The sequence below is a fragment of the Cricetulus griseus genome, assembly GCF_003668045.3.
Source record: "Cricetulus griseus strain 17A/GY chromosome 1 unlocalized genomic scaffold, alternate assembly CriGri-PICRH-1.0 chr1_1, whole genome shotgun sequence".
NCBI lineage: Eukaryota > Metazoa > Chordata > Mammalia > Rodentia > Cricetidae > Cricetulus > Cricetulus griseus.
This window is the reverse complement of record NW_023276807.1, coordinates 135,187,795-135,199,836: the sequence shown is the minus strand read 5'-3', so window position 1 is coordinate 135,199,836 and position 12,042 is coordinate 135,187,795. Positions and strand designations below refer to the sequence as shown.

The window sequence follows — 12,042 nt, the reverse complement described above, 5'->3', positions numbered from 1 at the left end:
ACACACACACACACACACACACACACACACACACACACTCTAGACCATCTCCCCAACTGTTCTGGCAGTTTTTATACCATCCTCCAAAAATCTATCTGAGTAATTAAAGTCATCTGCTTTGGCACTATTATATAACTTAAAAGAAATTATGACTTAAAAATATGTCATTCCCACTGTTCAAAGCTGTATGCTTTCCTGAAGTTGAAGAATGAATGCAAATGAATTACACAACTAGAGAGTTCTAATAGAGCATCCTAAGCAAGAGAGTGACACTGCAATAGGCACTGAGATACATTTCCTTTCCTTTCAAATTTAGGAACATTTGGGGAACCAGACTTTTACCCATGGAAGTTGTTGAATAAATAAATGTTTATTTAAGAAAACAACAAAAATAATCATAACCAAAAGCTAAAACAAAGGTAATTATAATATACAAACTTTATTTTTTTAATCCAAAACATGACTTTCTTTTAAAAAAAAAAAAGCTTAGAAACCAAATGTTAGCCTTTGTTTAATAAAATGAGCCTTTCCCTGGCAGAAGCTCCAGTTAGCCAGCACAGTTCTTACAGCGCTGAAGACCATTCTCATTGCAAGCTGTACACTTCAGGGCTTTGAAAGCATCTGTAAAGCAATTTCGAAACACTGACATCTTGCTTCCATGGCACACGGAGCATGGAAGGAAGCCAAAGCCTCCACAGGAAGGACACTCATGTGGATGCTGTACTCTCTGCATGGGGAGACAAGGAACAGGAGAGAACAGAAAATGTGTTAATATAAACAATTCAATCAGTATTGTGAGATGTTGTAAAACAACATTGGTATGAGATAATTGTGGCTATGCACTTAACAGCATGAGACCTAAGGGAAGGACATCTGCAGGATAATTTCCCTGCCTTCCTTGATGGTCATCTACAGCACAGGCGTGCTTTATAAAGACTAGTAAATTTTAGGCAAAGTTTGGGAGGTGGCATATACTTTCAAGAGTTTCATCATATGAAAACATTTTTGCCAACCAAATATAACAAGAGATAATTATTTTTATGAGAAGAAATTCTTTTAGCTTTCCCTTTTGAATCTCTTAACATGTTTCTGCGTTCTAGAATAATACATCCAATAAAGAATCTGAAAAATCAGAAAACTATAAGCTAATGTTAGAAGGCACCACTGATCAACCAAAGATCCATCATTTCATTGCCAATTTGAATAATTCTTTAGTCTTTGCATAGTAGTTTCAAGTGTTTCATTATATGCTATTTCCTCCCTCTACCTTCCCCCTCCACGTATAGACAGCATCTTCAAGAGAGACACTACTCAAGCATCATTATCATCAGCTGATACTTAAGAAAACAGACACAATATCTTGAGACATTTATGCAAATCATAATAGTTTTTTAAGTTATGTCATTCTACCTCAAGCAATGACAAAGGGTCTCAAATATAGAAAAAATACGACCAGGGTCTGTGTGGTAGACAGTATTTCATAAAACATTCACATTAATTTCAGTTTGCTTCCTTGTACACGTTAGCTTTCTCAGAATCCACTGTTAGAACTCACCATGCCAGGGGTGATTAGAAGTCATAGCAGAACAAACACAAACAGAACTGATACTAAGTTTGTGACTTACAATACAGGAATTGGCAGCAATGTTTGAAAGCCCCGCTTTGTGCAAGTTTAGAAAATGTAGGCAACAAGACACACACACACATGCACGCTCGTATGCATGCACACATGTGCGCACGCACACACATACACATCTGCAGAATGACAAACTCCGACACATATTTGACCCACACAGATACATACAGTTTTGCAATGTGGAGTCAAAATTGCTCATTAAAATCTCTAAAAAAAATTAATTGAAGAAGAACCTGAACTAAGCAGATTTACTCTCCTATTCCCTACTACATACAACTAAAAGAATCCAGAAAACAAATAAGTAAATGTAATTTTATCCTCATAAGTAATTTCAGAATTTGGAAAGGAATCATTAGAATATAATTGACTTCATGTATACACCCTCGGATCTCTTTTCTTGTATACATTTTCCCCAAGACCCCTTACTATTACCCTTTACCTGTTATAGTAAGACACAAATCCTATGTAATGTCTCATTTTTAACAGCACAGAATTACTTATATGGAAAGGATGTGTTGCGGATCTCCAATGCTATAAAAATTAAGGAGATTCAAAGATCTCCAAAACAGATAGATTAAATGCATGGGTAATTTGATGATTTTTGTAATTGTTCTGTGCAAGAACTGATCTCTATAAAGAAAGGTACATTGTAATTTTAAAATGCCTTTATAAATATTTTGAGGGAAATAATATACTTTAAAAGCTAAATATCCCCTCCCCAGGATCTGCAGACAGAATCGGTCCCTGAGGACGCTAGGATCCTGTCTCTGCTGAGGTCACTGGGCCATTCCGGGGCCCCCACAGAGTGCGGAGGGTCCAGAGGAATATTCGCCAGGACTACTCGAACCCTGAGGACCAAGTAACCCAGAGTCTGCTGACATCAATGTGCCAGTGCTGCTCTCACCCACCTGGAGAGCGAATGCCTCAGACCTGCCTGCACCTAACTTGAAACCCATCAGAGTATCAAAGTCAATTGCACACACCTGAAGAGAACACCGGACCCATATACACCAGGAAAGGAAGTGACACCAACTGTACCCACTGGAACAAGAAATGGGAAGACAACAATATAAGAACACATTCAACATCAGGAAAACCAATATGACACCACCAGAGTCTAGCAAGACAGGAACATCCCAACACAGAAGAACCAGAAGAGAGCAACCTTAAAAACAACTTCATGGAAATGATAGAGAATCTAAGAGAGGAAATCAGAAAATCCTTCAGAGAAATGGAAGAAAAGACAAACCAAAAGATGCAAGAAATCAAGGAAAGCCAAAAAAAAAAAAAAAAAAAAAAAAAAAAAAAGCCAAGAAAATACAATTAAACAGCTGAAGGAAACAGTTAAGGACCTGAAAACTGAATTAGAGACAATAAAGAAAACACAAACTGAGGGAATGCTGGAAGTGGAAAAGTTTAGTAAACAATCAGGAACCACAGATGCAAGCATAACCAATAGAATACAAGAGATGGAAGACAGAATCTCAGACGCTGAAGACAAACTAGAGGAAATAAACTCGTCAAGCAAAGAAAATCTGAAGTCTAACAAATCCATAACACAAAATATTCAGGAAATTTGGGACACCATGAAAAGACCAAACCTAAGGATAATAAGTATAGAAGAAGGTGAAGAAACCCAACTCAGAGGTACAGAAAACATATTCAACAAAATCATAGAAGAAAACTTTCCCAACCTAAAGAAAGAAATGAAAGTACAAGAAGCCTACAGAACACCAAAATAGAGTGGACCACAAAAGAAATTCCCCTCATCACATAATAATTAAAACACCAAACATACAGAATAAAGAAAAAATATTAAGAGCAGCAAGGGAAAAAGGCCAAGTAACATATAAAGGCAAACCTATCAGAATTACACCAGACTTCATGGAAACTCTGAAAGCTAGAAGGACCTGGATAGATATTCTACCAACCCTGAGAGAACATGGATGCCAACCCAGACTACTATACCCAGCAAAGCTTTCAATCACTATAAATGGAGAAAACAAGATATTCCACCACAAAACCAGATTTAAACAATATGTAACCACTAATCCAGCCCTACAGAAAGTACTGGAAGGAAAACTCCAACCTAAGGAAATTAACTACACTCACATAAACATAGGCAATAGATAATCCCACTCTACAAGAACACAAAATAAAAGGCAGGATAAATCCACATACAATACCAGTACCAACAACAAACCAAAAACAAACAAGAATAAACACTGAATGGAACTTAATTTCCCTCAATATTAATTGTCTTAACTAGCCTATAAAAAGACACAGTCTAACAGATTGGATACTAAGACGGAATCCATCCTTCTGCTGCATACAAAAAACACACCTCTAATTCAAAGACAGAAATTACCTCAGAGTAAATGGTTTGGATAAGATACTCCAAACAAATGGACCCAAGAAACGAGCTGGGGTAGCTATCCTTGTATCTAACAAGATAAACTTCAAACTAAAATCAATCAAAAGAGATGAAGAAGGTCATTTCAAATTCATCACAGGAAAAATCCATCAGGAAGAATTCTCAATTCTATACATATATGCCCCAAATACAAAGGCACCAACATTCATAAAAAAAAACATTATTAAAACTTAAATCACAAATAAGGCCTCACACAGTAATAGTGGGAGACTTCAACACCCCACTGTGACCACTGGACAGGAACCACCAGACAGAAACTTAACAAAGAGACAAAGGAACTAACAGAAGTCATGACCCAATTGGGATTAGCAGACATTTATAGAACTTTCTATCCAAACACAAAAGAATATACCTTCTTTTCAGCATCACATGGAACCTTCTCAAAAATCTACCACATTCTCGGCAACATAGCAACCCTCAACAAGTAGTAAAAAAATGGAATAATCCCCTGAGTCTTATCAGACCACCATGCTTTAAAGATAGAAATCAAAAACAAATCAAAGTGCGAAAAACCTACCAACTCATGAAAATTGAACAACATGCATTTGCAACATTTCTGGGTCAAGGAAGAAATAAAGAAAGAAATTAAAGACTTCCTAGAATTCAATGAAAGTTTTGACACAACATATCCAAACTTATGGGACACTTTGAAAGCAATACTAAGAGGAAAGTTCATAGCTCTAAGTGCTCACATGAAGAATGAGAATTCCTCTAAAATCGGGGACAAGACAAGGCTGTCCACTCTCTCCATACCTCTCCAATATTGTCCTTGAAGTCCTAGCTAGAGCAATAAGACAACAAAAGGAGATCAAGGGAATACAAATCAGAAAGGAAGAAGTCAAACTCTCACTATTTGCAGACGATATGATAGTCTACATTAGTGACCCGACAAACTACCAGGGAACTCCTACAGCTGATAAACACCTTCAGCAAAGTGGCAAAGGATACAAGATTAACTCAAAGAAATCTGTAGCCCTACTATACACCGATGACACATTGGTGGAGAAAGAAATCAGAGAAACATCACCCTTTACAATTGCCACTAACAACATAAAATACCTTGGGGTAACACTAACCAAAAATGTGAAAGACCTATACCATAAGAATTTTGAGTCTCTAAAGAAAGAAATTAAAGAAGATACCAGAAAATGGAAAGATCTCCCATTCTCTTGGATAGGTAGGATCAACATAGTAAAAATGGCAATCTTGCCAGAAGCAATCTACAGATTCAATGAAATCCCCATCAAAATCCCAACACAATTCTTCATTGACCTTGAAAGAACAATTCTCAACTTTATATGGAGAAACAAAAGACCCAGGATAGCCAAAACAACCCTGTGCAATAGAGGAACTTCTGGAGGCATCACCATCCCTGACTTCAAGCTCTATTACAGAGCTATAGTCCTGACAACAGCTTGGTATTGGCACAAAATAGACAGGTAGACCAATGGAATAGAATTGAAAACCCTGATATTACCCCACACACCTATGAACACCTGATCTTTGACAAACAATCCAAATTTATTTGATGGAACAAAGAGAACATCTTCAACAAATGGTGCTGGCATAACTGGTTGCAGACATGTAGAAGACTGCAGTTAGACCCAAACCTATAGCAGTGCACAAAACTTAAGTCAAAATGGATCAAAGATCTCAACATGAATCCAGCTACACTGAACCTATTAGAAGACAAAGTGGAAGATACCCGAATTAATTGGTACAGGAGACTGCTTCCTGAACATCCAACAGTAGCACAGACACTGAGGTCAACAATTGATAAATTGGACCTCCTGAAACTGAGAAGCTTCTGTAAGGCAAAGGAGACAGTCAGCAAGACAAAATGGCAGCCCACAGACTGGGAAAAGATATTCACCAACCCCACATCTGACAGAGGGCTGATCTCCAAAATATACAAAGAACTCAAGAAGCTAGTCCCCAAACACCAAACAACCCAATTAAAAAGTGGGGTACAGAACTAAATAGACAATTCTCAATAGAGGAATCTAAAATGGCTGAAAGACACATAAGAAAGTGTTCAACATCCTTAGCCATCAGGGAAATGCAAATCAAAACAACTCTGAGATACCATCTTACTCCTGTCAGAATGGCTAAAATAAAAACACCAATGACAGTTTATGCTGGAGAGGATGTGGAGAAAGAGGAACACTCCTCCACTGCTGGTGGGAGTGCCAACTTGTACAGCCACTGTGGAAATCAGTATGGGACTCCTCAAGAAAATGGGAATGAGTCTACCACAAGATCCAGGAATTCCACTCCTAGGCATATACCCAAAAGAAGCACATTCATATAACAAGGATATATGTTCAATGATGTTCATAGCAGCATTATTTGTAATAGCCAGAAACTAGAAGCAGCCTAGATGCCCCTCAGCCGAAGAATGGATAGAGAAATTGTGATACATTTACACAATGGAGTACTACTCAGCAGAGAAAAACAATGGAATCTTGAAATTTGCAGGAAAATGGATGGAACTCGAAGAAACCATTCTGAGCAAGGTAACCCAATCACAAAAAGACAAACATGATATGTACTCACTCATATGTGGACCTGCTTTGTGATATATAGTAGTGACCATGCTTTATCAGAGCTGTTTTTAATGATGTTGCTCAGAATGGTTTCCTCCCAGATGATGACTGAGAAGCTAATTAAAAAAAATGGTGCCAAGTACCACAAGACTAACAGAACTGTGCTGTTTTCTGGGATTTTGTTTTTACTTTTGTTGTTGTTGTTGTTGTTGTCGTCGTTTGTTTTTTGTTTTTTGTTTTTTTAAATGGGGTGTCCTGGATGTCTCTACAATTTTGTTCAAATGACTGCAGAACCTGGAAAACCTGTTGCTGCTATTGATGCATAACATATTGCCATTATTGCTCTTTTTATATATATATATATATAATATATATATATATATGCTAATTGAAACTCAAATATGTGATGAATCCAAGGTGTTTCAGTGAGTGCTCACCTGTTTATGCAAATTTGATTTCATCTTTAGTAAGTAGTAAAGTTATATGCTTGCCAAAAAAAAAGTGACACACTGGAATACAAATGTCACACAATTTCAATTTTATGTGTAACCTAGAAATGATGAACCTATGGGAACAGAGAGCAGAATTGTGGCTACTAGGCTTCAATGTGGGTCTTTTAACAATGGGGAAATGATTGGTTTAAGGATATAAAACTGCAGTTGGACAAGAGACATTGACTCTGTGAAGTCCTGAGGTCTACTGAGAGCATGATAAATATGGTTGATAACAATATGCTATATTTTAAAAGTTGTGAGATAGTATACTTTAAGTGTTCTCAAAACAAAAATGATGAATATGTGTGATATAACATGTTAATTGGTTTAATTTACCCATGCCATTGTGAACATACTGTATTGTGTATCATAATTGTGCATGACTTTATTTATGAGCTAAATAAGTGAATGGAAAAAAAAAAGCTAAATATAAGGGAATTAACAAGTAATGACATCATTGAATTTCAAAAAAATGATCATGTCAATACATGTTTGACATCACTTTAATTGTGTAAGAAGGATACATTCAAAATTATCAATCTCATCTTATTAGTAAACACTTGTAAACCCAGAACTTCAGAAGTAAAGGGAAGAAGATACAAAGTTTAAGGTTATTGTTGCTGCATAGTGAGTTTGAGGCAAGTTTGGGTGAAGATAGATAAATAGATAGATAGGTAGGTAGATAGATAGATAGATAGATAGATAGATAGATAGATAGATAGATAGATTTAGCCAGGCAGACACAGAGACAGACAGACAGACAGACAGACAGACAGACAGCATCATTTATATAAGAATTGCATTAACTAGACAAAACTAGGTGTTAAGCCAGCCTACAGCTTAGAATAGAAAGCAAGAGGGTCAGGAGTCTGGGACTCCATTCATTACTGCAGGATTGTAAATAGTTTTGGCTTCCAAGTAGAACATTATTGCCACATATTGAAAATTAAAGAAAGAATATTCAGTTAAATTTGAACTTCAGATATATCACAAATAATTTTTATATAAACACATATATTTCCTTGGAAGTAAACTAGTAGCCATTCAGCATTTACATGAGATTGAAATATAAGTGGGAATCAAGTTTCTTTGGCAGACTAACATGGCAGATGCTGTCAGGCAACAGGAGGGATGTTTGGAAAAGAGCTGTTTATCAAGTGATATAAATTATTCGGTAGTTTTTTAAAAAAAATGGGCTTCAGCATTTCAGTAACATATATAAAAAACACCAGGCTGATTTTATCTGAAGCCACCTCCCACTGTGTTCTGGGACACTTGTGAATGATGAAATTTTAAAATAGCATATTGGTTTTCCCAAAGAATGTATTTATGATGACAAAGAACAACAAAGCTGAAATAAACTGTGAGCTCTAGTCAACCACCTAGTCTCATTTTCTCCTCTTGTCACTCACTCACCCTCAACATCTGGATGTCAGTACATAGAACTCAAAATTGTAATGCAACAGAATTAGAATTTATTTTACATATAGACCTAAAATAGAGCCTACAAAATTACTTTTGATGAAAAAAATCAAATATTAAATCCACTAGAACCAAGAGTCTTTTCTGACTTCATAATTTATCTGGACGTCACAACAAGAGAAAATTAACATATCAATACTGAAACCCACATTCTTGTATTGACAGAGCCACTGGTATAACAAGGCCACCCTAAAATCCTCTCTGAAGAGTCTTTGAATTGTAAAATGAGATCTTTCTTTGATTACTCAGTTATTGACAGGATTCAGTGAACTAACCCACACCGGGCAAATAGAAAGTTGACTGGCATACATTGAGGTTAGACATTTTAAGCCATTGTTCTATTAATAAATCACTACCTTAAGTCATAGGCACCAAATGCTGTCTCCAGATAAATAGGTCACAGTCACATGACTCAACCACATTCTATTATGCTGGGTTATTTTATTAAATGCATCAATATTAGCCTTTTGTCTAAGAGCTTGTCTCTGGAAAGGGAAAGGAAATATGTCTTTAATTCATCTGTTAATTTTGATGCTTATGGCACAGTGGTGAAACTATGAAACTACTTCTATTCTCATTTTTAAAAATAGCTATTTCAACAATCAATGTGAGGCAAGACATGGCTTTTGTGTCATGTAAATCTGGTCTACTTAGTCAGTTGCTCATGTGTAGGGATGTAGGAAATCTCCATTAATTTCCAGCCACTCAGCTTGCCAGAAAAGTGTTCACTTGATCAGTATAAATGGTAGCATTCTTAAAGCAGAACATACAAATTATCTTCTGATTTTCTTCTCTTGACCCCATACAACTGCTAAGCCTTATTCCTCACCTTCATTTGGGATAACCACTAAGCCCTGGACTTGGACTATGCTATGTATGACTGACATGTAGTGTCCAATAATACAAATCAGAACTGCTTAACCTGTCTAATGCCTTACTATAGAAAAGCCAGTTGTCTATCTTTAAGGATGTTCCAAGAGAAACAGACCATGCTATTAGAACAGCTTATTCCCTGAAACTAATACACTATATAAATTTATCTACCAGTTTTGTGTCTTTTCATGTTTAGATCATAAGAATTGAGAGCTCCATGATTAATGTCATGGACGTTAGAGTCAGACTGACCAGACTCAGAAACTAAACATTTTCTATAACATCTTGAGCACGTGATTTAGTCTCTTTCTGAGCCTATTACCTTAATGGTATTACGGAAATAATAATACAACCTATTCCAATCACTCAGTATATATAAAACACCAATTGTTTTTTTTTTACATTTACATGACACAAAAAAATTATTTGCTACGTAATTAAGATTTAAATGTTTCTAGCCCTGTGAATATTTAACTCCTGCCAAAGCTAGCCAGAGTACTGGATGTTCATATTTGAATATTGCATCCTCATCCACTTTGAATGATCATCTAATGCTTCTCTAGGGCCTGCCTCTTTATCGGGGTTGAATTTCATTAAACCCTAGTTCCCTCATGGGTAGGATTTCCTGGATGACACAGTTCTCTACCAGTTTTGACCTTTGAACAAGAAGTCTAACCAAATTGTAGCACCTTACAATTGCTGTAACAGTAGAAGCCAATAGCACAACATCCCTATCAAAATCAGGAATAATCTTGATATTTGCACCTTAATTGTTCCCATTGTAAAATTAAGATAAACGTTAAAAAGAGAAAAATTATTTTCCAAAGCCCTGAAGCTTAAAGAGAAAGAACATTTATGTTAATCTAGCATGTAGTTGTTATGTGGCAAACTAAAAGAATCATGGATACAAAGGGATAAATGTTTAGGGTAGTTATACATCTGCACAAAGAAAAATATGGAGGCTCATTCATCCTATAAGACTCTAAAAGACACTACTCAAGTATAGAATTAAAATGATTGTCTTATGGTTTCTATTACAGTGAAGAAACATCAGCACCAAAAGTTTGGGAGGAGACAGTTTATTCCGTTTACACTTCCACACCACTGTTCATCATCAAAGGAAGTTAGAACAGGAACTCAAGCAAGGCAGGAACTTGGAGACAGGATCTGATACAGAGGTTATGGAGGGGTGCTGCTTCCTGGCTTGCTTCACATGGTTTGCTCAGCCTGCTTTTTTATAGAGCACAAGACCACCAAGCCAGGGATGGCACCACCCACAATGGCCTGGGCCCTCCCTCATTGTTCACTAAATAAAAAAAACTCCTTACAGCTAGATCTTATGCAGGCATTTGCTCAAATGAGACTCCTTCCCCTTTGTTGACCCTAGTTTGGGTCAAGTTGACATAAAACCAACCAATATAATGCTATCTATGTAAGGCTCTTTATATTTGAATTTAAATTAAAAATTCAGTAAAATTTAAAACTCCATTCCCTTGGGAGATATAAGCAAGAGAATCAGGAGTTCAAGGTCATCCTCAGGTATGTAGCCAGCCTGAGCTACCTGAAACTCTCATCTCAAAAGAAAAAAATCAGTTCCTCACTCACACAGCCTCATGTTATATGTTCAATAGCCACCAGCAACCAGTGACTACTATCTTGGACAGTTCAGACAGAAAGTGTTTCCATCATGGAAGCAAGAGCTTCTAGAAAGGGCTATCTTGGAGAGGATTACACCTGTTAAACTAAATGCCTTAAATATTCACATAAAAATATAAAATTAAATCAGGTGTATTCTGTAACATCATTTGCATAACTTTAAAATGTGCTCAGAAAATTGTACAACAAATAAATAATATACACTATGCAAGTGTGATAAATAAAAGATACATATTAACCTAAATTAATGGTTTTATGGTATTTAAGTGTTCTATAGGAAAAGAACATAAGAAATCTACCCATGCAGTGCAAGGATGGTTCAACATATGAAAATCCATCAATGTAATCCACCATATAAACAGACTGAGGGAAAAAATCACATGATCATCTCACTAGATGCCGAAAATGCCTTTGACAAAATCCAACACCCCTTCATGATAAAGATCTTGGAGAGAACAGGAATAACAGGAACATATCTAAACATAATGAAAGCAATATACAGCAAGCTGACAGCCAACATCAAATTAAATGGAGAGAAACTTAATCCAATTCCTCTAAAATCAGGGACAAGATAATGCTGTCCACTCTCTCCATACCTCTCCAATATTGTCCTTGAAGTCCTAGCTAGAGCAATAAGACAACAAAAGGAGATCAAGGGAATACAAATCAGAAAGGAAGAAGTCAAACTCTCACTATTTGCAGACGATATGATAGTCTACATTAGTGACCCGACAAACTACCAGGGAACTCCTACAGCTGATAAACACCTTCAGCAAAGTGGCAGGATACAAGATTAACTCAAAGAAATCTGTAGCCCTACTATACACCGATGACACATTGGTGGAGAAAGAAATCAGAGAAACATCACCCTTTACAATTGCCACTAACAACATAAAATACCTTGGGGTAACACTAACCAAA

At 36.4% G+C, this 12,042-nt stretch overlaps 1 protein-coding gene across 1 annotated transcript in view; it reads right to left on the bottom strand.

Moving 5' to 3' along the window:
• Positions 1 to 547: 547 nt before the first annotated feature.
• Positions 548 to 12,042, bottom strand: part of LOC100764131 (glutaredoxin domain-containing cysteine-rich protein 1) — a 125,268-nt gene continuing 113,773 nt past the window's right edge. The window contains exon 4 of the mRNA XM_035453297.1: positions 548 to 727. Within this exon, the coding sequence (XP_035309188.1) occupies positions 548 to 727 (180 nt within the window). The remainder of the gene's footprint in view (positions 728 to 12,042) is intronic.